At 45.8% G+C, this 27915-nt stretch overlaps 2 protein-coding genes and 1 long non-coding RNA gene across 3 annotated transcripts; 1 reads left to right on the top strand and 2 right to left on the bottom strand.

Moving 5' to 3' along the window:
• Nucleotides 1–907: 907 nt before the first annotated feature.
• On the bottom strand, nt 908–6441 carry GIMAP6 (GTPase, IMAP family member 6). The gene is made up of 3 exons (XM_017652121.3): nt 6157–6441; nt 3800–3884; nt 908–2954 (listed from the first exon to the last, which is right to left on the bottom strand). The coding sequence occupies exons 1-3, from the start codon at nt 6325–6327 to the stop codon at nt 2167–2169; spliced, it is 1044 nt and encodes a 347-aa protein (XP_017507610.3). The 5' UTR covers nt 6328–6441; the 3' UTR covers nt 908–2166.
• Nucleotides 6442–10515: 4074 nt separating this feature from the next.
• LOC140849827 (uncharacterized) lies at nt 10516–22585 on the bottom strand. Its single transcript, XR_012132054.1, has 3 exons — nt 21353–22585; nt 12855–13041; nt 10516–10986 (listed from the first exon to the last, which is right to left on the bottom strand). It is a non-coding gene; the product is annotated as an uncharacterized lncRNA (long non-coding RNA).
• On the top strand, nt 18128–19173 carry LOC118968521 (GTPase IMAP family member 7). The gene has a single exon (XM_036999181.2). It carries the CDS (start codon nt 18376–18378, stop codon nt 19075–19077), a length of 702 nt encoding a protein of 233 aa, XP_036855076.2. The 5' UTR covers nt 18128–18375; the 3' UTR covers nt 19078–19173.
• Nucleotides 22586–27915: the final 5330 nt, after the last annotated feature.

Here is a 27915-nt window from a genome sequence, read left to right as displayed (position 1 = left end):
TGCCTGCCCATATTTGGTCTCTCGCTGGTGCCTTTAAGCAATTATTTAAAAATTATTATTTTGCACTTTCTACAGAGTTTATCGGTGTTATTACAGGAGGACTGGGAGCTGGAAACCTTCCCTAAAACTTGTAACAGCTGCTTAAACCTACCAAAGAGAACTTAGTACTTACTGGGCTTTTTAAATCGCCCTCGTATTTTCATGCTTTGCTCCAGTGTAGTTTTCAAAAATAGCAAATTCTGAAGTTGGGTACTTTCACGGCCTTGGCCAAGGCCACCTCTCCCCTCCTCACCCACACCACTTCTTTCTTCCTGGTCGGCAGACCGTGGAGTTTCCAGAACACGCCTGACCTGCCTTCCCCCTCCCTGAGGCTGAGGGGGTGTCGGCAGTGGGGCCGCATCGATCCTCCTGAAATGTGGGAGGCGTCTTCCCTGATGTTTAGCAGTAAGAGAGAGAAAACACCATATGTGATATAATTGGAAGAATATATTTGAGAATTTTTAGTACTTTAGAATTTTAAATGAATGACATATTTTGAGTGACTTCCCATTTATAGTCATTGAATGGGTGGGTGTCATTTGGTCAAATGCTTGTATTTTCTATTTTGATATTAATTAAGCTAATAGGGTTAACACAACAACACCTAAATTAAAGAAATTTACTTTCTTAGCCTAATGCACAGGCAAATGATTTTAGCTTTTACTCAATAGCTCTGAAGTTGCAAGTCTGTTCCCTTAGAAATGAGATGGCCTTGAGTCACTTATCCTTGAGTTACCACTTCTCCCAAACTGAATACATAAATGTGAGACATTTCCAAAGTGAACGCCAATAAGGTTCTTCTGAGAATTAAACAAGTAACATAGGAGAACAAATGCCTGAGAATAACAAAGGAAATTATAATCAAAACCAATGATCAAATAAATGTTTTATTCACATAGGAGTGGACAGGCAGAAGGGAAAGAACCGCCCTGTTTCCAGCACTGGGAGGACCCCTGGGAGCATCCAGAACCCCATAGAAGCTGAGGGGCATCTGAGGGGCATCCTGCTCACTTCTGATCCTTGCGTGCATGAGCAGCCCTTCAGAAAGATGCCCTTGTGCTGCCGAGTTCTCCCCACGCCCAGGCAGGCTGACCCCTGTGGTGTTTGTCATTCAACTGCTTCCTTTGAGGGTTCCCTTTCTTCTCTGCCTCCCTCCATTCTGTACCCCAAATACCTTTCTGGAGAACCATTCACACCTTCAGACACTCGCCCCCACCCCCAACACCAGCTTCTCACTACCAAGCAGGAAGGGAAAGGGTGGCAGGTAAGGCTGAGGCATTTGGAACACTGAAAGGCATCATAGTGGGAGGGGGAGGGCAGGTGTATAGTCCCCCTCATCTCAGGGCCGGAGGGAGGTGCTCCTCTTTGGTCCAAGTCCACTTGGCACCTCTGGGGCCTCCACGTCCTGGAGCTGGTCTGGGGCCCACCCTCCCCACCCTCTTGACCAGGCCTGGCTTCTGGGGGTACCTGTGCCTCTCTTTGCTCATCCATCCCACCAGGAAGTTCCCAGGGGGATTCAACGACCTCTTCCAAGATTGAATAAAAAGGCTGCTCCTGCATTGCTCCTTGGTTCCTCCTCCGCAGCCCAGCATCTCTGTGCCTTCCTCAGACCGCAGATCATTTGCTCTGTGCTGGCCCACTGCACCCAGCTCACACCGTCAAGGCCTTTAGGCCTTGCCCCTCCAGGCCAGGCTCTGGCCGGAGAGGTGGGATGTTGCCTGATCAATGTCCCACTCTGTTTCGCTGCACCAGCGTCTAATGGGTGAGTCCAGCAACCAGGACACTGTGGGCTTCCTGTGGAAGAATGAGGCACAGGCCTGCCCTCAGAAAGCTCTGGTTCTGTCAGAGTTGGGATAAGGCCCTCAAGAGATGAAATGCCAACTGAGAAATGAGGTTCCACAGGAGACAAGCATGGGGAGCACCTGCCTGTTCTGGAAGGTGTGAGGAAGGGCCCGGATGGAGCTGGGAACTCTGGCACCCGCACTCCTCTGGCCGCATGGACACTGGCCGGAGGCGGGATGGTCTGCACCCCGTGGGGAGGAGAGAGCAAGTGAGCAGCTGGAAGCTGGACACAGGGCCTGAGGGAGGCTCGCAGGGACAGCTAGCCTCCTGAAGTGCAGCAGATGCTCAGACGAGCGCCCTCCCCAGGAGCCGTCGGTGCGTTTCCTGGGACTCCTTCTGGACCTGGCGCAGGCCCTCCCGCCAGGACTGCTCACTGAGCGCTTCCTCCCAGCCTGGCCCCTCGGCCGCGGGCCGTGCCTGCGGGCCTTTGGGCTGCGCGATTCGCTGGCAGTACAGGTAAGCCCTGTTGCTGTAACACTGGCCCTCGTTCTCCCACAGGACCCCCTCAATTTTCTCCATGAGCTCCTGGAGCTGGGCCTCCTGCCGCACGCCCTGCGCCCTGTTGTCGAACCCGCAGTGGCGCCGTGCGCAGAGCACGTCCAGCCAGGCCAACTCCCGGTTGTCCGTCTCCCGCAAGTACTGGTCCAGGGAGCCCCCACCCAGGTCTTCCTTCCGGGTAAACACCAGGACGGTGTAGGCCAGGATGCCCACCCCGAAGGCCTCCTGCAGGCGCCAGACCACCGCCTGGTCCTCTGCTGTGAAGCGGCCCAGCTGCGTCACCAGGAGCACTGCGTGGGGCCCCGGGGAGGAGAAGGCGATGGCCTCACTGATGCCGCCAGCTGCCACTTCCAGCGGGACATGGGGGGACAAAATATCGGGGGTGTCGATCACCTCGAGTTCCTTCCCAGCCCAACCTCGCCTTCCTCTCTGCAGGGCCCTGGTCACTGGTCTGGCGCTGAGTCTGGACTCGAACTCGCGCCTGCCGAGGATGCTGTTCCCTGTCGCACTTTTCCCACTTCCGGTTTTCCCCACCAGGAGGAGCCTCAGTCTCTTTGGGGTCAGTTCTCTCAGGCCTGGAAGCATTGGGAGAAAGCAGAGGGAGTTGGGGTTGCGGCCATGCACTGCTTTCAGCCTCACCAGAGGCCACCCTGGGGGTGCTCCTTGACCTCAGGGCCTGGTTGGGGTGGGGGGGAAGCCCAGCACCTGCACCAGCACTGCCCCCCGACACTGTCTCTGGCCCACATCCTTTCTCCCACGGGCCCAGGCCACTGAAGTTCACAGAGAAAAGCATTCTGTTAAAAGACAGAATGCATCACACATCATTTCTTCTGGCCAGGAACATGGATGGATTTCCAGTGTTCCTAAATATTGTCCCCAGGTTAGATGACAGAGTTGAGCCTGTGAATGTTAAGCACCTGAGCCTGATGCAGGGGCTTCTGATGGAAAAGAACTGCTTGAGAAGGCTGAGCCCAGTTGCGAAGAAGTGGCCCAGCCCAGCCTGCTTGCTCAGCCCCGGGACCCGGGAACTCTCACATCTGAACTCGCCACGGGGCCACACAGGGTCTGTGGGCTCCCAAGCCGCAGGTTAAAGTGAGTCATTTTGCCACACCCACCATGAGCACATTCTTCCCCAGGAAACGGAGAATGAGCAAGGCCCCTCCACTTGGGCCCGGGACAGACCCTCAGTAGGGGGGCGCCCACTGGTGCTCTCTCGTGCCTCCTTTCGCCCGGCATGCCTTTCGGGGGCCTTTTCCCTCTTTTTTGGCTGGCGTAAAGAAAGGCCCCAGCCTGAGAGCCCTCGGGTGGCAGCCTGGGCAGCGAGGCCCCGATGCGGCAGAGCCTCTCACAGCGCGTGCCCCGCCCGTCAGGCGTCCCGTCCGCACCCTCCCAAGCTCCCTCTGCTAGAAAGTAGTTTTACCTCCCAGCACATCTTGTTTAGGATCCCGACGAGGCGCTTCTGGGGGATTCTCCTGGATAATTTGTTTATTTTCTTCTTCCTTCATCTAGAGAAAATAATATGTCTTACTGGTGGTTCAACCAAGTTTTAAGAGGCATTTAACTTTTTATTGAAGGCTGGTTGATATACAATATTGTAGTGGTCTCAAGTATACAACATAGTGATTCCACAGTTATCTACATTATTAAATGCTCACCCCAATTAGTATCATTACTGCCAACATAGAAAGATGTCACAGTATAATTAACTATATTCTCTATGCTGTACTTTCATCCCCCTAATTTATATTCTAATTGAGATTTTGTGAAGAGACACCTGACTTGTGCATTTTTTGCATCTATTAGGAGGGAAGCAGATTAATCAAAGTGGGGAGGCAGGGCCTTAGACACCCCACCTCCTTTAGAGACCCTATTTGTACTCTCTCCCTCCTTCTCTGCACTGTGGTCTTATTTTCAGTTTAAGAGATTTCATGGAGAAAGGTACGACTGGCTTGCCGCCTGTGGAATGGGTGGCCTTTGGGTGGTCAAAGGGTCCTGGAGCTGTTCTGTGAGGGCAGAAAGTCGCAGAGAGCAGAGCAGGTCTGATACTGTGACCAGCATGTGCCTGGGGGATAAGAATGGAAGCTGCGGAGAGGGCCTGGCTTGGAGGTGGGGGTCCAGGCCTGACCTCTGGGGAGGGCTCAGCAGTGGGGATTGCGGAGGGTGCCAGGGTGCTGGGGTGCACAACACCCTCCACCCAGGACCCTTCACCATAAGGGGCAGCATCCCGCTGCGAGCCAGGGTCCTTAGTGCTCATCTCATGGCCACAGTTAGGACGGCCACACTGCTTGGGCCTCAGTGTCCCCATAAGTGTCAATACTGGGCCTGAACTAGATATTCCTGAGAACTTCCCCTATAAGTACCCAACATCTTATGACATTTTCTAGAGCAGCTCCTCCTCATCCTCTTTGCAAAGTAAGGCCTTGTCACCCCAGCCAGGAACTACCATCGGCCTTCTGATGAGAGAATAATGCATCTCTGCTTTGGTCTGTACTGCTTTGCAGACTAACATAGTTCCCTGTCCTGTTACATCTGCTTGATATCCTCTGTGGGACTGGGAAGCACATGGCAGGCCCAGGACTGTTTTACGTGGAGGACACCCGGAGATACTCACAGTCAGCTGGGTGTCTCCGTATGAAGGCTCCAGGGTGGGGGAAGCCTGGCCATGGGGTGGAGGGCCCCAACACACAGACTCCCCATGGCCCCTCATCCTTGGAAGGTTGTCATACTTTAACCTAGCAAACTCCTGCCATCCCCCCAAACCCAGGGAGGTGGCCAGAGGGGTCCAGCGTGGCTGTGTTGTGTGATCACTGGCTTTATCCCCTCTATCAGCTCTAAAATGCTAGGCTGAGAATGCATATGGTCCGGTAAGGTTTGGTGACCGTCCTGGAGGAGAGAGTGACCAGGTCAGGTGAACAATTTCATCCAGACCTGGTCAGCAACATCCAGAAAGGACACAGTATTTTACCTAGTAAAGGGGCTTCTGGAGCAGGAAGGCTAGTGATTCTACCTCTGGAACTGTAGACTCCCTAATCTCTCTGGGGGGTCTTATGTCTGGGCGTCCTTACATCCTCGGTGGACACCAGGGTAGTATTCACCAGTGCCATCTCACTTGTCCTTTAGAGAGAAGGGGGTGGCTTAATGAAGACAGTGACAGGGCCAGCCAAGGTGACAGGAGTGAGGCGGAGGGGAGCAAAACTCAGGGACCCTGCAGCCACCTGCGTGCTGCCTTGGAACCTGTCTGAACAGCCTTCCTGTGAGAGGGCTTCCAACCCAGAAGGCAGCGGCCACAGCCCCGGGCTCTGCTCGTCATGAAGTGAAACGCACAGGTGGGTCTAACCCACCACTGAGCAGTAAGTTCCAGGCAGTGCAGAAAGGTACAAAGCTCCCCTGACTCCTTCGCCCCAGCTCTCTGTTACACCACAAATGCACATACCCACAACACACACTCAAAGACACACAGGCATACACATACATATACGAGATACACACATCGCACAAACGTAGCACACTCACAGGCACACTCACAAATACACAGACACGTTCACACACAACCTCCACACAAACAACACATACACCTCCTCTCACATACATATACTCAGAAGCACAATACATACATACACACATGTAAATGCACATATTCAACACATACAAACAATACACACGTGTAGTCACATACACACAAACATAACACATGCAAACGTACAAACACACAACACACACACACACACAAATACACATATACAACATACACCCACACCCACACACCCTCAGACTTACCACCTTGCCGGCTGTTGGACAAGAGGAATGGCCAGGTTTCCTGTCTCCCGGCGCCATGTGCTCTCTGGAATTCTTTGTTTCTCCTTTCAGGGTGGGCGCATTGTAGGCTTTTGGGGGTGTTGAATAAAGAAAGTAGGAGAAAGCATTCCAGGCATAACACAGAGATTTCATTGCTTATATTCTTCTGCAAAATGTAATCTGAAAGCTTAAGAGCTCAAGTCAAGAGCTGCCCTGAATGAGCAGCTGTCCCCTGTGAGCCGAAAGAAACAGGAAATGGGTAGGAACGCCCCAGGCAACCTCCTGATTCAGAAAGCCACGTGTTCACATTTTGTTTGCAATATTGTTATATAACCAGAAAAAACAAGAACGTATCATTTTTATTTTTATCCTAAACTAAGATAACTAGAACTCAAGAGGCTTAAAATAAAGCACAGATCCTTCAGAAAATTTTGTGCCAGGCAAATGATTTCCTGCCTTTTTTTTTACTGATCTCTTTTTTTGAGAATTACCCGCTTCCTACACAGATGCCTTCCTCTTGTGACAGACATTCATTGTCTCTTTTCTTCCCTATTTCCTCCTTCCTTTAAGGACCAGGCCTTTGGACTTGACCGGAAACATCAGCTCTTCCTGAGTACTGAGCCACGTGTCTTCAGATCCAACTGTGCCAAGAGCTCCCCAGGGTCTCTAGTTTGCTGATGTAGAGGTTGGGACCTGTCACTTCCAGAATCATATGAGCCAATTCTTTATAATATATTGTGTGAACCAACTGTTTATAATAAATCTCTCCCTCTCTCTCTCTCTTGCAAAGGCATTCTTATGCTTTTGCGCTCTTATGAATTCTTTGCTTCTGCTTCTGAGACCGACACATTGTAGGCTTTTGGGGGCCTTGAATGGAATGGAAGATGTAGAGGAAAGCATCCCATGCATATGCATACAGAAGACATTGCAATCATTACACACACGCACACACACACACACACACACACACATATGTATACACCCTAGTTGGAGTAGGCTTAGACTAAGTGATAGTCTTCTAGGTCCAAAGATCTAGACATTAATTTCCTATTAAAGAGAAATGCCAGGTTTTTGGCAGCACTGTCACAAAGCAGGATATAAGGGGCACTATTAAGAAAAGGCCAGCCCATTCCCACAGATGTTTATGTGGACAATCTGTTATTGCTGATGACAGGTGCAATGCTGTACAGCTGATCTCTGGAGTTCATCCGTCTTACTTAACTGAAACTTTGTGCCCATTGGTTAGTCATGCTGCTATGTTACCTCCTTCCCCAGCCTCTGGCAACCACCCTTCCATTCATTAATTCTATGAATTTGGCTAGTCATACATAAAAAGAATCATGCAGTTTTTGTCTTTCTGTGACTGGTTGATTTCACTTAGCACCAAAGCCTGGAGGTTCACCCATGTTGTTGCATATTGCAGAATTTCCTTCTTTTTCATGGCTGAATAATGTTCCATTGTAGGTAGATACCACATTTCCTTTATCCATTCATCTGTTGATGGACATTCAGGTTGCTTGCACACCTTGGCTATATAGAATAGTGCTGCAATGAACATGGAAATGCTAATATCTCTCTGAGATCCTGATTTCAATGTTTTGGATAAATGCCTAGTGGTAGAATTGCTAGATCATTTAGTACTTTTATTTTTAATTTTTTGAGGCACTTCCAAACTGTTTAGTTGGTAGATCTCATCTTAAGTGTTCTTACCTGTGGGTAAAATTATAATTTATCCAGAATATCTCACCTGGCTTTAGTACATCTGCATATCAAACAGTGCTCAAGGCTGGAGAGAAGTATGGCTTTAGTGCATTTGCATCATTCCTCAGGGGTGGAGAGAAGTTCATCTCCATATCAGTGGGTTATTACCTGGGCAACAGAGGGCTTATCTCTACCTGAGAGGTGAGGGGAGGGCTGGTTTTTGCTTCTGTTGGAGCAGGAAAGAGAGATGGCCTGGGACTGCAGTTTGTGAGCAATAAACGGATTTTAAACTTTATTTCTCCCTTTGACTGATTTCGGTTTTTAGAAGTATTTTGCCCCGGGATTTCCTTTCCTCGGACTCACATCTGGCGTAGTTGACAGGATTCCTCTGAACTGAAAAACTGCCATAATGGGTGCGACCTTTGGGAGGGCTGCCCCTAGAAATGATGGGAAGAAGTGGCACTCACACCAAGGGACATGTTCCTATACTCTTGTGGTTGTGGAGGCACCACCACTGCTGCTGACTGTGCTGACCCCGGCCCATGGCCCGAGCCTAAGGCTACTGCTTCTGCCACTGCTGTTCCTTCTGCTGCCCGGCTGGAGCCTGGTCACAACTATGGAAAGGAGCAGAGGTCTGGTACATCTTGATAGAGAAGCAACTGGCTGCTGTGTACCACGCCTTGCTGGCTATGGAGCCCATCGCTGGAAAAGCTCCAACCAACGTAATAACTACCTATCCCATCATGGGGTGGGTGAGAGACTGGACCCAAAGGCCATGGAGTGGTGTGGCACAGACACTTACTGTACATCATGTGACTGGCCATTTGCCTTTAGCATTCCCAGGGAATGGTGAAGCAGACGCATTGGCCCAGGTGTGCTGGCTAGAAGGACAGCCTGACAGCCTGCCTCTGATGTGGCCCAATGGATACATCAGCATTTGATGCATGTGGGGCAAAAGACAATGTGGGCTGTAGCCTGTTGGTGGGGCTTGCCACTGACCTTTGAAGAAGTCACCTGATCCCAGAAGGAGTGCCCTGCACGTTGTTTGCAGATCAGCAAACCACCAAGAGGGGCCTAGAGCATCTCTTTGCAGCCAGTCACCAGTGATTGAGAGCAATCAAGGCACCCACTTTACTGGACATGCATTGCAAGGATGGGTGCAGCAATTAGGAATAAAATGGACATGGCCTTGGACATTTCAACACATAGACCAGTGATGACTGGCTCTTCTGGCACCTTGGGGAAAAGGCTTGAAAGCTGGCCTCCTGTGTATTCCTAGAATAACAGCAAAGTGGCCCCCCAAAATCACAGTTATTTGCTTCTACGGTCTTTGTGTCCTGGATGCACCCCCCTGGCTGCAGATGCCTTGTGATGGCTGAAATGGATGAGCTTTGGACTTGATCTGCATGGGACTTTGAACCTAGCTGAATCCTCTGGCTTGAGAATTACCATGATTGTATTGCTGTTGTCAAGAAAAAAAATGCTTAAAGAGAGGCTTGACTTTGTCTCATGTTTGGTAAAAGCTTTGTGAGTAATCTAGCATGGTTGTTAGGAATGAGTAAACAAATATGTAGAAACATATTGTGTGCTTAGTGAGAGATTGTGCTGTAAAGTACATTTACTTAATCTGCATAGGCTGAATCCTCTGGCTTGAGGATTATCATGATTTTATTACTGTTGCTATTATATGTCATTAGTTTGGTCAAAGAAGGGGAAGGAGTAAATTGTAAGGTGAGATTTCTGGAGGGGTGGCCTGTGGGTAAAATTGTAATTTATCCAGAATATCTCACCTGGCTTTAGTACATCTGCATATCAACAGGCGCTCAGGGCTGGAGAGAAGTATGGCTTTAGTGCATTTACATCATTCCTCAGGGGTGTAGAGAAGTTCATCTCCATATCAGTGGGTTATTACCTGGGCAACAGAGGGCTTATCTCTACCTGAGAGGTGAGGGAAGGGCCGGTTTTTGCATCTGCTGGAGCAGGAAAGAGAGATGGCCTGGGACTGCAGTTTGTGAGCAATAAATGGATTTTAAACTTTATTTCTCCCTTTGACTGATTTCGGTTTTTTGAGGTATTTTGCCCTGGGATTTCCTTTCCCCAGACTCACAGTACCACAGTAAAATAAAAAATTTAAAAACATAATGTAGTAGTTTTGTCAATGTCCATAGAACCATAAGACTGAAAGACAAACAGATCAAAATACTATACAAGAGAAAAGAGAAAATAACAAGATGGGAAAAAACCTAACACATCAACAGGACAAACTGCCACCCTAAAAATGAAAAAGGGAAGAAGTAAGCAAGTCGTATGTCACATGTATATACACATGCATCTCTGTGTGTGCGTATATGTCTACGTATATGATATGAATACATTAAATGGAACCCAACTCACAGGAGAACATACCTCAAAGGAGAGAACATCCTCAGAAGTGCTTTACACTACGAAACACTACAATAAGAACACAAACTCAAGTTCTCCCCAGGAAAACTTCCTGCACTGATACTTTTCCTTCAGTTTGAAGGCAAATAGGTTTGCTCCCTCTGACACCTCTGACCACAGGAAGCTCAGATTGGCTAGAACCACAGAAGATAACATTTTGCATCCTATTTAAGAAAAAGAAAATATTTCCCAGTAATTTGATTGGTGCTTCAATTTTGCCCAGTTGAAACCTTTTTTTCCATGTACTAGCTGTACTACTGAGATTTCCAAAGTTAGTTAATTTGGGTTATACAGGTTTGGCTTTTCATTTTAAAAACATTTTTTTTAGCATTTTACTTTATTTTCCAGCTCCATCGAGGTACAATTGACAAAAACTATACATATTTAAGACGTGCAACCTGATGATTTGATACAAGCATACACTGTGAAATATTCACCACATGAATTAATATATCCACCACTTTACATAGTTACCATTTTCTTTTCTTTCCTTTTTGTGGTGAGAACACTGTTGCTGGCATTTACACTGTTTCCAGGTTTTTGCTATTCTGAGTATCACCAGTATAAACATTACCTTTTGTTGAATACAAGCGCACATTTCTGTTGGTTGTATGTCTAAAGGTAGAATGGTTGGATATTCACTGTGTAATAGTCTGGTGTCCTGGATACCTGAGTATATAAAAATATATATATGTGATATATATAAACACAGAGTGTATATATATAATATATTTTAACTGAATATATATGAACACAAAGTTTCCTAAACTGAGTATATATAAACATAGAGTTTTCCAAGCTGAATATATATCAACAGTTTTCCAAATTGGATACATAAACACAAAGAGTTTTCCAAAGTGGTTCTCCCAACCCTCATTTTCACTAAACATTATGTGAGAGTTCTGTTTGCCCCATATCCTTACTTACTTGAAGCTTTCTTTATACAGATTTTTTTACACAATTTTGGAGTTTAATCTTGGGCATTTTGCTTTTTGTTATTTAAAAAATCAGATGTTATATCTAACTGGCTATTATTTGTTTGTCAGTCAATTTTTATGGTTTTTATTTAGTTTTGCACCAATCAACTTAATAAATTCTCTTATGGTTTACAGTAGCTTATCAGCATACTCTTGGTTTTCCCAGATACATAATCATAACATCTACAAATAATAACTCCACATCCACCTTTAGATTTTTTATGCATGCGATTTTTTTGTCTTTTATGGTTTTAATGTATATTTCCTCCAGAAAAAAATTTAAATTCTTCATTAAATCCTCCATTAAATCTCCAAAATGTTTATTCAAATCTTTTTGTTATTCCCTGAGAAACTTTTTGTTCCCGCTCTTCACAGCAGTTCCAGAGAAAAGAGATGGGATGAAGCCTTCAAGTAACTGTTAAGAAGTCTTGAGGCTGGAGCACAGAGGAGAAAGAGACTGTCAAAAAGTGAGGAGAAACAGGCCGGAAGTGAACATATCGTTTATGTCACAAAAAGTGGGGAGGGAGAGGAAAAGCTAAAAAGAAAAAGAAATTGGGGTGATCACAGTCCAGGGACAGAGACCCACCAGGAGGGTGGTATTTAAGCCGAAAACCCTGCTCCCGGCCTCCACTCCTGCTGCCACATGGAAGGGCTCCAGGATAAAGGTCCTGAGTTAAAATGGAAGGAGCCACAAGGCCCAACTCCAGGGAAGAAGGCTTCTCAGGCAAACCTTCCTCAGTCTGCAGCCTTTCTCTCAGAAGGAGGTCCTCTGGGCCTAACCACTGAAAGAGAGTCAGATTCCAGAGAGCTGGTGACTCTGCAGGAGTCGGTGAGGTTGACGAGAAAAGCCTAGAACCTGGTCTAGGGACTTCCTGTCCAGACCCAGCCCAGCACGTCACATCACAGCAAGGGTGCTGGTCCCTCGAAGAATGAGACATGGGGCGGGAGTCATATCCACTACCGGGAGGGGTCAGCTCTTCTGAAGTAGCACCGCCACCTGTAGCTGAATCTAAGCCGCCGTGGGCCTCTAGGTCACTCCATTATGTTTGGTCTGTGGTTTTCTTACATTTCAATGGTATTTGATGGCACTGCCTTTTAACACAGTGGCTGCTGTGCTCTAGGCAACCAAGAGACCTTTGGAGAAATCATCCTATAAAAGCCTCCTGACAACCCTGCAATGTTAGTTTTATTGTTAGTTTTATTTTCATAGCCGAGGGAACTGAATCTCAAGGAACTTAAGGAATTTTCTAGAAGTGGTAGATCTGGGATCAGAGTGGAAGGGCTGTCCTTTTCTGAAGCATAAGCCTTTTTCACTTTGCAGCCTTCCTTTTAGCTGGAAGTCCTCTAAGTCTTCTAAGAACCACTTGTGAAAGTTTTAAAATGATCATTTTGCTGACTATGCCTCCTACTTTTGGCTTCCCAATTTGAAAGAGAGAGAAAAAAAGACCCGAGGAACATGGGACCTCCTCATTGCTTTCCTGATCGCAGGCTTGCCATCAGCTCATGTTTCTGGGAAGAGTGTGCACTGTCTTCCCTGCCCTCCCCTGGTCTGTCTCTGACCTGATGTAAACTGAAATGTAGAATCGTGGGCCTGGGAAGGAATGGAGAACAGGCTGTCGTGTGCAGTGGTTCCAAGTGAACAAGGCAGTCAGACCGACTTTGAGCTGGATCCCTCTCTGCCCAGTTACCTATTAGCAAAGTGACTTCAAGCTAATTTCTCAGCATTTTTGAGCCGTGGCTTCCTTACCTATAAAATTAGAAAAATGATTACACCTTCACTCTAGAGTATTTATAAGGAGTAAACATACCTATGAAACATGCCTATCAGAGTATCTGGAATATAGTATGTACTCAGGAGTGGTTACAAAGACATTCACATAATCTTAAACCTTTTAATATGGACCATTTCAGGCATTTATGGGAGATAGCATCATAACAAACCCCCATAAATCTGTCCCGAAGCTCCAAAAATGATCAACTCCTGGCCATTCATGTTTCATGTATATCCCAACCCACTTCCCATCCTAGCCCTGGATTATTTTGAAGAAAATACTAAATATCATGTAATTTCATCTGTAAATATTTTAGTATGAATATTTAAAAGATAAAAATTATTTTTAAAAGACATAGCCAGAATACCAAAGGTATATAAATCTTTAATTGTATCAAATGTCCTATCAACAGTGTTTAGATTTCATGGATTATCTCATAATTTATTTTGTTGGAATAAGGATGTAAAAAAAAAAACAACAGGAAGTCCAATGAAGTGATCCAGGTCATTTTATGCATTTCCTGCCCTGAACTTTGTTTGAATCAGTCATTTCTCCAAGAGTCCCTGGTTTCTTCTGGCAGGAGGCGGTGTTGATGACTGTCATCTGGGCGTGTCTAACGAGGCGTCAAAGGCCCTCTTCATTTCTGTTCCGCTGTTCTTCGCAAGCATGTCTTCTTGGCTCTTTCTTAGGATGTCGCTCTCTCTGTTCACATTGCCCAGCTGTTCTTGTGTGCTGTTTACTTCATCCGTTAGCGCCCTTAGCATATGAGTCATAGTTTGAGATTCCTGGTCTGATAATTCCACCATTCCTCCCACATCAGGTTCTGATGCTTACTGTCTCTTCAAAGTATGCTTTTTGCCTTTAGTATGCCTTACAGTGTATTCTTGATAGCCGGACATGATGTATTACTGGATAAAAGGAGCTGCTACGAAAGATAAGCCTTCAGCAATGTGATGGCAGGGTGTGGGGAGGAAGTGTCCTACAGTCCCATGCCTACAGCTCAGCGTTAGACAGCCTGTGCCTCTGGACTGCAAACTTCACGTGGGCTCTCAATTTTTGTCTCCCCGCTTCACTAGGATGGGGTGGCTCCAGGGGGCTGAGCTGAGCATTTCCCTTCTGCTATAGGGAAGGCTTAGAGCTGACTAGAGTTGGATATTTCCTTCCCCAGGTCACTTAGGCTGTGATAAAGCCCCGGCAGGACAGCTCTGGCTAACTAGCTCCTCCTGAGGACAGGCCTTGTTGAGGAGAGCAGAGCGCTCTGGCATATTTCAGAATGGGTCCCTTTCTCCTCCCCATGCTGGGAGCACCAGGGGATTTCTTTTCTGATATACTGGGAGAACCTGGTTGATCTCCTAGACGTAAAACTCACCAAAGTGTGGGAGATCCTCCCCCACGACTAGGTCCCCTGCAAATTCTTGACCTTGGAGTTGTCCACACGGGGCCTCCCGCAGTTGGTCATTACCGTTCAGGCCTTCCTGCCCGGCTCTGGCTCCCACGGTGGGCTCTGCTCTAGCAAGCAGGACACGTGGTATCTGCCTGTCTGGCTCTGCACGCTGGCGTCAGCCGTGTGCCCTGTTGGTGTTTCACGGGGATCTCTTAGGGATCCCAGAGCTGTTGATTTTTCAGTCTGTTCAGCCTTTTGCTGGCTATTGGGATGGCGTGGTGACTTCTAAGCTCCTTACATGTGGAACTGGAGACTGGAGGTCAAATTTACCACTTTTATTCCACATGGCATTTGTATTTTGAGTTAAATTTAGGAAAGTTTTCCTCACTCAGGTTTTGAAAGAATTTGCCTGTTTTCTTCTATGAGTGAAAGAATTTGCCTGTTTTCTTCTAATGTCATATGGTTTCATTTTTTAATGATTTTTAAATTGAAATATGGTTTCTATACAATACAGTATTGGTTTCAGATGAACAACTTAGTGATTAATCAATTATAAACATTGTTAAATGCTCACATGGTAGGTATAGTTACCATCTGTCATCATACAAAGATATTACAGTATTATTAATTATATTTCCTGTGCTATATTCCATCCCTGTGACTAAATTATTTCATAATTTGAAGTTTGTACCTCTTCATCCATTTCACCTATTTCACCTGTCCTCCCATCCCCCTCGTATGGTAATCAACAGCCTGTTCTCTGTGTACATGAGTCTATTTCAGTTTTGCTTGTTTGATTCACTTGTTTTGTTTTTCAGATTCCACATAAAGTGTAACCACATGGCATTGATCTTTCTCTGCTGACTTACTTTACTGAGCGTAATACCCTCTAGGTCCATCATATTATCACAAATAGCAAGATCTCTCTTTTTTTTGGCTGAATAATATTCCATTGTGTATATGTACCACATCTTCTTTATCCATTCATCTACTGATGGATATATTTAGGCTGCTTTCATATCTTAGCAATTGTAAAATAATGCTGCAACAAACATAGGGTGCGTATCTTTTCAAATTAATGATTTTTCTTCAGGTAGATTCCCAGAAGGAATTGATGGGTGTATGGTATTTCTATTTTAAGTTTCTTGAGAAACCTCCATACTGCTTTCGATAGTGTCTGCACTAACTTGCACTCCCACCGGCAGTGTAGGAGAATGCCCTTTTCTCCACGTCCTTGCCAACAATTATTATTTCTTGTCTTATTGATACCAGCCATTCTGACTGATGTGAAGTGATACCTCACTGTGGTTTTGATTTGCATTTCCCTGATGATTAGTGATGTTGAACATCTTTCCATGTGTGTGTTGGCCATCTGTATGTCTTTTTTGGAAAAATGTCTATTCAGGTCCTCTGCCCCTCTTTTAATCAGATCATTTGTTTTTTTGGTGTTTAGTTATGAGTTCTTTTTTTTTTATTTTGGTATCATTAATATACAATTACATGAGCAACATTGTGGTTACTAGATTTTCCCCATTATCAAGTCCCCACCACATACCCCATTACAGTCACTGTCCATCAGCGTAGTAAGATGCTATAGAATCACTACTTGTCTTCTCTGTGCTATACTGCCTTCCCCGTGCCCCTACCCCTGCTACATTATGTGCACTAATAGCAATGCCCCTTATTCCCCTTCTCTCTCTCTCCCCACCACCCACAGTCCCTTTCCCTTTGGCAACTCTTAGTCCAGTCTTGGGTTCTGTGAGTCTGCTGCTGTTTTGTTCCTTCAGTTTTTTCTTTGTTCTTATACTCCACAGATGAGTAAATCATTTGGTACTTGTCTTTCTCTGCCTGGCTTATTTCACTGAGCATAATACCCTCTAGCTCCATCCATGTTGTTGCAAATGGTAGGATTTGTTTCTTTCTTATGGCTGAATAGTATTCCATTGTGTATATGCACCACATCTTCTTTATCCATTCATCTACTGATGGACACTTAGGTTGCTTCCATTTCTTGGTTATTGAAAATAGTGCTGCAATAAACATAGGGGTGCATCTGTCTTTTTCAAACTGGGCTCCTGCATTCTTAGGGTAAATTCCTAGGAGTGGAATTCCTGGGTCAAATGATATTTCTATTTTTAGTTTTTTGAGGAACCTCCATACTGCTTTCCACAATGGTTGAACTAATTTACAGTCCCACCAGCAGTGTAGGAGGGTTCCCCTTTCTCCGCATCCTTGTCAACATTTGTTGTTCCTAGTCTTTTCTATGTTGGCCATCCTTACTGGTGTGAGGTGATATCTCATTGTGGTTTTAATTTGCATTTCCCTGATAATTAGCCATATGGAGCATCTTTTCATGTGAGGTTACGAGTTCCTTATACATTTTGAATATTAGCCCCTTATCAGATACATCATTTGTAAATGTATTCTCCAGTAGAGCAGGTTGCCTTTTTGTTTTGTTCATGGCTCCCTTTACTGGCAGCTTTGTAGTTTGATGTAGTCCCACTTGTTTATTTTTGCTTTTGTTTCCCTTGCCTGGGGAGATATATCCAGAAAATAACTTATAATGTTGATGTTCAAGAGTTAACTGCATATGTTTTCTTCTAAGAGTTTTGTGGTTTCAGGTCTTATGTTCAGGTCTTTAATCTACTTTGAGTTTATTTTGGTGTGTGGTGTAAGACAGTAATCCAGCTTCCTTCTTCTGTATGTAGCTGTCCTGTTTTCCCAAAAGCATTTATTAAAGAGACTGTCTTTTCCCCAGTGTATATTCTTGCCTCTTTTGTCATAGATTAAGTGACCATACAGGCTGGTTTTATTTCTGGGCTCTCTATTCTGTCCCATTGGTCTATGTGTCTGTTTTTGTGTCAATCCTATACTGTGCTGATTACTGTAGCTTTATAGTAGAGTTTAAAACCAGGGAGCATGATACCTCCAGCTTTGTTCTTCTTTCTTAGGATTGCTTTGGCTATTCTGGGTCTTCTGTGGTTCCATATGAATTTTAGGATTATTTGCTCTAGTTCAGTGAAAAATGTCAATGGAGCCCTTCAGCTGATTTCTGTAGCATATCTTCCCTCGTCATTGGTTTATTTCAATTTTATATCTTCCCTGGGGTCAATATTACTAAGTTGTATTTACCTATATGTAATTTAAAATTTGGATATTGGCTGATCTCTTCTCTCACCCAATATAGGATAAGCTATAATGTTGAGCCAGATGAACATTAAACTCACTTCAAACACTTTATATTCCTATAAAGGACCCATTATTATTTCTAAATATTGGATTATTTTTCAAATAATGACATCAAATTTATCTTCCTTTTCCTGTGCAGCTTGAGAAAATAGGAAAATAACTCAGCTCTGTATGCCATATACAAATTTAAAGACAGCTTTCACATCTCTCACCAAATGGCTTTTTCCTTCCATGATGAGTCCCCATGTGCGGGTCACGCACATAAAATGAGATACACTTGTGCTGTTTCCTCCATCCTAGTCAGAGACAGCCTTCTGCAGTGCTAATGCTTCTTATGAGCACTCTTTCGCAGGATGGAGTGCCAGTCGCTTCCACCAGGAAACCTCAGATTAAATATCTTAAAAAACCAAACTTGGATCTGTTCCAGAACAAAACATATATTACACAAATGGAAAAAAAAGATAGTAAAAAAACCAAACAGATTTTGAATGTGTAAACACTGCTTTCATCCCAGGAACAGAAGCAAGGACTGCAATGGAAACTAGAAGAAGACGATGCTGGGGAGAGAGCCCTAAAGGAAATCAAATTTCACCTGGCTGAGAAGACCTGGGATGATTCATGTACTCAGGCGGGTAAGAAATTAAGAGGCCTTGGGCATGGGTTCAACTCTATCTAAATAAACTTTTTCCTTTTATTTATAAACTATAGTTAAGTGGCCTCTAGTCCAAATAGGAACATGGCTGACCCTCAGGACAACACCCTGAGGATCGTTCTGGTGGGGAAAACGGGAAGTGGCAAGAGCGCAACAGCAAACACCATCCTTGGGAAAGAAGTATTTCCTTCCAGAATTGCTGCCCAGGCCGTCACCCAGCACTGTCAGAAAGCATCGCGGGAGTGGAAGGGGAGGAACCTTCTTGTTGTGGACACCCCAGGGCTCTTCGACACCAAGGAGACCCTGAAAACCACGTGCAAGGAAATCAGCCAGTGCGTCATCTCCTCCTGCCCCGGGCCCCACGCCATCATCATGGTTCTGCAGCTGGGCCGCTACACGCCAGAAGAGCAGAAAACCGTGGCCCTGATCAAGAGCGTCTTCGGCAGGCCAGCCATGAAGCACATGGTCATCTTGTTCACCCGCAAAGATGATTTGGGGGATCAGAGCCTGAGTGCCTTTATAGCAGGTGGGGACGTGAAGCTAAGGAGCATCCTCAAGGAGTGCGGGAACCGCTTCTGTGCCTTCAGCAACAGGGCAGGCGACGCTGAGAAGGAAGCTCAAGTGCAGGAGCTGGTGGAGCTGATAGAGAAAACGGTGCAGAGCAACGGAGGGGCTTACTTCTCTGACGCCATCTACAAGCACGTGGAGGAGAGGCTGAAACGCCAGGCTGAAGACCTGAAGAAAATCTACGCTGAACACTTAGAAGAGGAGAGTCAAAAAGTGTAAGAGGAGTGCGCTCAGGCATGCAAGAGGAGTATGCCAGAAAAAGAGAGAACAGATTGCTAAACATGACATATGATGAACAGCTAAGACACATAAGGGAGGAAGCTGAGAAGAACATCTTCAGCCAAATTTTTGATAGAATTAAGAAGTTGCTTTTAAAAGTATGTCATTTGTACATACCCTGCTGATAGGAATAGATAGTTGTTACAACCATTTCGGAAAACAATTTGGCAGTTTCCTACAAAGTTAAACATGTACAGCTGAGCAATCCTACACTTACATGTTTATCCAAGAGAAGTTGTATATGATATATATAATAAATATATTATTTTCATATATAAATATATATGTATATATATTTACACATAAATGTTTATAACACTTGTACCCATAATAGCCCCAGAGTGAAAACAACCTCCATTTCTAACACTGGGTGCTTGAGGGTTGCCCAAGGGCAAAGAGTAGGGAGTTTCCATCCCAAAGCCACAGGACACATTCTATGATGTCCTGTTCCATCATCAATGCATCTACTTCCTAAAAATGTGTAATTATGTAAAATCCCTTCTAATTTGGATTGCCTTCCCCGGGGTTTGGAATCCACAAATTACTGTGCTGCACAAGATGGCGACAATGGTAACGAATAGCGGCCGGGTCACCATCACCTTCATCCTCTTCCTACTTCTCCTCAATGAAGCAACTCATGTTTTTTGAAAATTATATTATCTCCATTGTTTTAATTGTTCTTCCAAAATCCCTGTGATATGGTCCAAATAGATATTAAAATTTCTTTCAAGTTATTAGGAACCTGAGGTTCAAATGATGTATTAAGGTCACACAGTTAGTTAGAGCCAGGCTTCTATTTTTTCATGTTCTCAATTCTCCAGAAAGAAAAAAACCCTGTTATTCTAAATAATTTTTGCAATATTCTAAATAAATTTTGCAATTGAACTTAAGGCCAGGGAACAAAATAACATTGACAAGCCGGAACACCCTGAACTAAAACCAGCTGCATAATTATTTTGAGAATTCTTAAATGATACCTCTTCCAAATATACATTCTAGAGGAGTAGACTGGAAGTGTTGTAGTCAGATAACTTCAGTAAAACATCATCTGGAACTTACAGCTGAGCTAAAGTACAGACCAATGGGTCAAAATAGCTGTCTCACATCCACACACACACACACACACACACACACACACACACACACCCAGAAAGCCCCTGTAACTCAGGCCTTATTAACAGAGGTCAGGGGTCTGACAGGAAATAATACTTTCACCTCTGAATGCATTGAGCAGATGACATGTAGAGCCATACAGACACTTCCAGAAACTAGATTTTGGATGGTATTGACAATTTGGAGTGTTCAGGGGTGCGTAGAAAAGATTATTAAAGAAGTGTGTAAAGTAATTCTACAGAAAGTAGTAAAGGAGCTAAATAAAAGCTTCAAGAAGACACTTGGTGATTAGGAAGATGTGAAGAAATTTGCTGTCTGTTGATCTGCAAAGCAGAAAACAGACAAATGGGCACATATTTCAGGATTTCTTCACCATAAAGGAAAAACCTAAATAAGGTGTTAAAAAACGCCAGAAGATACCATCAGTGAGAGAAAATTAGAATTTTGTAACAGAGACGCTACAAAGCCTGATGGTTTTGGCTGTGTGTAAAAAGAGGTTAGAGCTTGTGTACAGACTAATCATAAACGGTGCTGATATACTTTCCATTCTACTGGTTTATAATTCCAGTGTCAGCCAGACAGTAAGTCATCTTCAGTACCAAGGCGACATGGCAATCACGCGGGGTTCCAGAGCCAGATTTTCTAATCTGCCCCCTTCACCCACAAAACTATCTCCTCTACGAATCTGCCCCAGGGCTTACATTTCTCTTGGGAGTCACTCTTAGGTTTATTAATTATGGCTCCATAAACACGCTGTTCTGGCACAGACGTGGTTGTAGGGGGGCAGGGGCAGGTCTGCGGGGCAGAGCGCCCGTTGGTGGGAGGAGCTTGGCTCTGAGACGGAGGGCCTGCCTCGCACACGGCCCTGAGGAGCCCCCCATCTCCCGGTCAGCCCTGCTACGTTGGGCTGAGGGTTGAGCAGTGAGATGTGGAGAGGGGGAAATTGTACGGGAAGCCCCGCAAGATCAGTTAAGGGTCCGTTTGTCCGCCTTCCCGTGGTGGTCACCCACTGTGCGCTGTGCATTTCATGAGGATCAAATGGGAAATGAAAAGGGCGAGTAACGTTTTTAAATGGCTGGACAAAACAGGAATAAAAACAAACCCATGCCGAAGAAACAGTCACTTCCCAAGCTGCGGGTGGGCAGCCATCTCCCAGAGACTTGATCGGCAGATTCCACGCAAATTCGTAACACGCACGGCGGATGGCGCGCGTTTCCTAAACGGGGCCCACGGGGTCGTCGCGCTGCCCGCAGGCCACGCACCCTCAGCTCGGCCCCAGGCACAGCAAGGGCAGGAAACCTTGGTCCAAAGAAGAGGTCACTCTGCTTGTTTACAAGACAGTCAAAACTGCTCAGTGCTGTGCCTGCTCTGGAAGAGGCCCCGGTGTGCGTCTGGCGACTCCGAAGACAGTGCCCCTGCCTGGGCCTCGCCTGGCACCACCGGCGGGTCCTCGCGGAGCCAGAGCGCAGGGCAGCCAGGTCTCCTCGCGCCGCCCCTGCCCTGCCCTGGGCACCCTCCGCCGTACAGGCTCGGGATGCGGCCCAGGCTGGGAGTTTACCCTGTGCGGGGGCCCCAGCGCCGTGACGCGGAGGGCGAACTAGGAGCAGGCGAGGCAGAGGCCGTGCGGCTGCGCATGCGGGAAACGCCCTCACAGAAGTCTCGTCCTCGGAATGCGAGCCGGTTCTCGGAAATGGTCTGACCCCATTTGCGCACCACAGGCTTCCTGAGGGTATTTGAGATGCACATGGAGAAAAAACCCTAGCAGATGGCTGAAATAAAAACAAAGATAAGCAGCTCGAAAATTCCCTGAGCGGAGGAAACCAGATTAGTCACAAGCACAGCGTACTTCAGCTTATCTTGCTAGACCAACCTGACCTGAGCCATTTCTTGCTGAACAGTCACTGCCTTGACAGCATTTAAGCTGCTTTAACCGTATACCGGGAGCCGCCTTCCACGCTTCCGTTAGAGCGCTCCCGGCGTGTGTGCACACAATAAACTTTTACTAACGACTACCTCGGCGGTTCTACGGTTTTACTTCTGTTGCTCCTGAACTTGTGACAGTATCTAATAAAGGGGCACAAACTTTGGTGAGTGATGGAGATTGTGCGTAAAGAAAAGATGTGAAATGGCAAAGCGGGGAGCTCAAGGCTGTCGGAGCCATTGCCCAGCCCCAGCCCCAGCCCGTGGCTCCTTTATTCCTGCCCTGTCTCCTGGGTGGACTTTGCCCCCACCAGTGACACTGAGGAATGGGGAAGAGTCCAGGAGCCATGAAAGAGCGCAGTCTGGTTTGTGGTGAGCGGAGAAACGGCCTTGGATGCCAGGAAGAGCTGTGTACACCCTGCCTCCTTGGCTACTTTGTGCCAAGAGTTGCATAAAGCTGATTTAATTTATCCCTAAATTGTTTCCAACTCAGTATTTCTCTGATGAACCTAGAAATCAAAATCCCAGGACCATCAGCCCTTACTGATATTGCCCTGAGAAGGTTCTTTACTGCAAGCCTCCTGGATTCATCACTGTCCCTCCCTGGTCTGGTCACTGGCTGCAGTCTCCCATCCGTCCTCTGAACCGACCTGCAAAATTCCAAGTACGCTCCAACCAGCTCTTTGAGCATCAACTCATCCTTACTGGGTTTGCAGGCCAGGGCCCGTGCCCTTGGGTGAGCAGGGCTCTCGAGTCCCAAATACTGGGAAATTTTAATTCTACAGTGGAAAGAGGCTTAGATCATCTCCCACAACCCTCATTTCAACCATAAAACAAGTGAGGACCTGTGCATCTGGCCCCTGGCCGGAAAGCACGACAGCAGCCTCACTCCCTCAGCCTTCATCCTTGACCTTTCGGCTGGTGTTCTTTCTGCTCTGCTTATGAGTCAATGGGAGGCACAAGGGTTGACTATGGGGAAGCCCAGTGACGATGGGCTCACAGGGGAAAACCAGCGCCTCTGGGCTAATGGAAGGGTCCTGATATTACTAAACACAGGCATAATGAGCACTGGGGTGTCACTCAGCAAGGAACAGGAAAAGACAGAGATGAGTTTAGGGGAAGGCTAGGGAAAAAAAGTTCCCTGTCACCCCCACCCCGCCGGTGGAACAAGGATTTTTGGGGTCTATATACCCCTTTTATTAATAATAGTACAAGTCTCTGGGCAGAAATTCAAATTCCCGTCGTCATGTCAGAATGTCTCATAGCCAGTGGATTATGCTTATGGGAAAGGGGGCCTTGCAACCATCTCTGATCACCATAGCTTAACCCCCTGCACCCTGAAATTTCTTCCATTCCTCAGAGAAGGAAATCCTCTCTTTGTCTCCAGATTAAATCAACTTCTGAAATAAAGTCCTCCATATAGATGCTAAACTCAGAAAGGATAAGACCCAAAAGTAAGAGAAGCTGGGAAAGGGCTGGGGGCTGACCCCCATGATGTGTGTGTGTGTGTGTGTGTGTGTGTGTGTGTGTGTGTGTGTGTGTGTGGACTCCAAGCCAGGACTGAGGGGAAGGGTGCTCTGGCAGAGCAGGGGAGTTCAGGTTCCCTAGTGGGTGGGGTACGGAGCTGGGACCAGGACAGCTACAAGGACATTGTGCAAGAGGGAGAGAAAGGAAATGAGGTGGGAGAGGCACGGACTAACGGCGAGAGCTGGGAGAGGAAGGGGAGTGGATGCAGAGCGGGAGCTTCCCTCTTGCTCAGTTTCACTTCTTTAATTCAATCTGCGCTTAAGAGACCAAAATTATGCCACTCAGATTTATCATGGATCTGTTGCTCAAGAAGCCATCATTTCTGCAGGTCATAGATCATTGGCGGATGGGTTTGGGCCCTAGATGGTCACTGAGGGACTTCAGGTAACTAAAGTGTGCCCAGGAGGGTTTAGGAGTAGGGACCAGAGGGGAAGGTTAGAAATAAAGCAAACAAATAATTCTCTACAATTTCAATGGATGACATGCAAACCCAGGGTCTGGTAGCAAGTTAGACCTGCAGAGCTGGTCTCCTTCATAAGATGCTGCCCATCCAAGAGCAACGGGTGCACCAAGTGAACCTCCAGCTAATACCTGGCATTTGAGAACTTGAATCTTTTGACTCTTTGCTTGAACCACGTTGGTCAGTATTTGGCTGCTTTACCTTCTCCATCTCTTCTGAGTGTTGTTTTCTTTGCCTAACCACTATCCCGGTGGAAAACCTTTTCTCCTGAGAGGAATGGTGGCTCCTTGTGAGCTACAGGTACACGTTAGGCAGAGGGGAATCCAGTCTCTTCACATCCCACCCGCTAAAGCAGTTCTCCGCTCTCTTCAAGGACAGAGCTCCCTCAGTAGCAGCCCTGGGTCTGTGGTTTCCTTTCACAGACTGAACCAGGAACAGTTATTATTCACTCTTGACAAAAATACCCAGAAACCAAGTTCTTCTCAAAACGTAGCTGAACTCAGAAAGAATGAGAAGTGAATATGAAAAGGTCTTATGCAGGAAGTGGTTTGGAGAAGAAACGGAGGGCGGACAGGGCGCTGAGCACAGCAGGATGTAGCAGGAAACAGACGGCTTTAGTGGGTTCACCTCCAAGGCCACAGCCCGTGTTCCTCTCCAGCTCACTTTAACCACACTGTTTTGTTTCCACACACTAAGCAGGTGGGGAGGCAGCGGCAGTGAATGAGGACACTGAAAAGGATCCCCAGAAGGTCACCCCAATGCAGATCACAGAAAGCACAATGACGGACAAGGCTTTCAAGTCCATTCTTCACATAGCCCACAATTACATGCATCTGGGACATGACCCCGAGTCAATCCTGGAGTGATTTTCTATTTTTTGTTAAGAAAACATTCAGGATCCAACCTGGATGACAAGTCCCTGTACAAATCATCTGCCTCAGTCTCCAGCCTCATTTCTGCCCAATCTGACTGCCCACCTCTAGGTTCTAGCGGCTTCCGTTGAATACCTGAGAGCTCCATGCGGTGCTTTGCCTTGAAATATGCTGGGGGTTTTTTTTCTGGAAACACTTCTGACCGCTTTCGCTAACTTTTACTCACTCTTCAATTTCAGCTCAAACAATGTTACTTCTAAGGACTCTTTCCCCACTACCCACCCGACTCGGTTAGCTGTCTCCTGCACTCCCAGTGTTCTCCCTGCTGACAGTCGCTGTGTTAAAGCTTTTGTTCAGTGTCAGCCTTGCCTAAGAAAGGAGGTAGTGATGGAGAGGGGGTGATGGCAAAAATCTTATTTTCTTAAAGATAGAACCACAAGTCCTCTGGAGTGGAAGAATCTGTTCAGAAAAAAACACTATGGTTGATACATTTGGAAGGAAAATGTGAGCCTGTAACCAGGGCATCCAGAGCCAGGGTGATCACAGAGAGAATTACTCTGTTTTAGAAATGAAGAAGAACCCTTATGAAGCAAGGCAAAGATCCTAAATTAGCTATTAACAAAATCCAGCAAAACCTTAAATTATAAAGGTTTGTTCTAAGTATGCAAAGGAGGTTCAATATCAGGAAATACTTGCATATGATTTAGTGTATTATAAAGCTATGGGGCCACATAACCTGATCATCTCTTTTGCTGTTGAAAGGCAATTTTGTTAAATTCAACAGCTAATAATTGGTTACTTCTTTACATAATAAAAATTTCCATCTGAACCTCATCTCTTTTAATAGGAAACATTGAGGTATTGCCACAAATAAGGGGGCCTACTAGCACTGTAACTATTTAACATGCTTCTAAATACTAGCTACAATAAACTAAAAGTGCATGATCAATTGGAAGCGTTCATTATTCAAAAGAGGAGGTAAAATGATCATTTTTGGTCCCATAAAGAACTTCTACAAATCAATATCAAAATGATTAACAACAGAATTTAAACCTGACCAAAAAATACATAAGACAGATATTCATAAAGAAAAAAGCAAAGTTCTTTAACCTATGAAATATGGAGTAATGCACATGAAAATCACACTTTTTTCACCAGCTAATAAAATCATGAGCAAGGATGTGGGGAAACTAATAAAATACTGCTGTATCTGATTTGGTTAAAATTTTTATTGTGGGCAACTCAGTAATCTCTATCAAAGTTACAAATACATGTACCAATTGTCTAGCAATTCCACTTCTGGGAATCGATTCAGGTGATCTGATAATCTATTACTAGAGAACAAATCACTTGAAAACTCAGTGGCATCAAAACAATTTTATTACACTCATACTTTCATGAGTCAGGAATTCAGGCAGAGCGCTGAGGGTAAGACTGGCCTGTGCCCCATGCAGGCTGGCGCCTCACTGCAGAGGCTCGGCTGGCCGCAGACAGTAGCACAGGCTGGACTAGGGCTGCAGGCCTGCACCCCTCCAGGTTCTTCATGTTGCCTCAGACGGGGCTGGGTGTCTAAGTCGGTGACCCCACTCCTTCACCAGAGTGACAGAGCTCTTGTCCTGGTGGCTTTGATTCCCTGGTTCTCATAGCAGGTTCAAGTCAGGAACTTGAAGGGGTTTCTGGTCAGCTTTCCTCACTGAGAGAGGAGAGGGTGTAAAGCAGTCACGGTGAAGGTGTGGGGTGTTTCCATTGATGTCTTTCGTATGATTTAAAACTTCTTTATAACTCTTCATTTGAAATTTTAGCTATTAGTCTTAACTATTATTCCATGAAATTGACCCTTCTTAAAACTACGAGTTGAGCCAGTTCTTTAGCAGCAAGTTCTTGGCTATGTAAAGCTAACAGTTCTTCACACTTTTCAATGGACAAGTTACTAAATCCAGCCTCTTTCAAAGGATTCAGGTTGGGTTTTTCTGTTTGTTTGTTTGTTAGGGTTGGTTTGTTGTGTTGTGTTTTCAGTTTGTTTGGCTTCCATGCCGCCTTGGAAGTCAGCAGCACACCTCGGATGTGGATCGCTGCACCCTGTCCTGTGCCAGGTCGTCCACACCTGTGCCCGCGGGGCGGCCTTCATGTCTGCTCTTTGAGCCCCCTCTTCTCTCCACCAAACCTCTTTTAGGCAACTCTAGTCAGTGCACAAACAGGTTTTAAAGCTCTGTTACTTGTTTTCTTTTAATTTGTGAGTGTAATTTGAATTCATTGTGTTCATTTAACCTTTGGTAGAAAATTTTCACTTAGCAGGGTGAAGAAGATGGTGCCAACAGTGAAAATCACATCCGAACAACGTGGGCATGAGGCACAGTCCTGCCGGGGACCCAAAGAGCCAGCACCACCCTTCACTCAGAGGCACCTGCAATGTGAATGTTTTCACTGGTCGTGCAGCCAGGTTTGCTAGAGTGGATTTTCAATTTAGATAAAGAATTTTGGGTAAAGTGGTTCATAGCAAAGAATCAGACTGTGGAAGCTTGAATGGTGAGGGATGTATAGAGGTTAAACATACTCTGAGTTTTTAGTGAGTCCAAAAGAAAATCACTTCATATGACAGAGGTCTACACAGGCTTAAACCAGAACACTGCAATGTTTAACTCATTGGTAAAGACCTCCCCACCCAGGTTTTAGTATTTTTTTGTTCAACCCATTTGTTCCTTTTACTTTGCATTTTTGTGTCATATTTTTACTTGTGCACCCCTTTCCTAAAACAAACACAATGTTTTGTGTCCCAGATCTGCACTGTCTGTGCCCAGGACACTGTGAGCAGGTTATTTTAAAGTGCTTTGATGGTTCATGACTGTTACTGATGGTCCAACTAGGGCACCCCAGGCTTCTGCCTGG

This window comes from Manis javanica, chromosome 6, assembly GCF_040802235.1.
Source record: "Manis javanica isolate MJ-LG chromosome 6, MJ_LKY, whole genome shotgun sequence".
Lineage (NCBI taxonomy): Eukaryota > Metazoa > Chordata > Mammalia > Pholidota > Manidae > Manis > Manis javanica.
The sequence above is the reverse complement of the archived record's forward strand: the minus strand, read 5'-3'. Positions and strand labels throughout refer to the sequence as shown.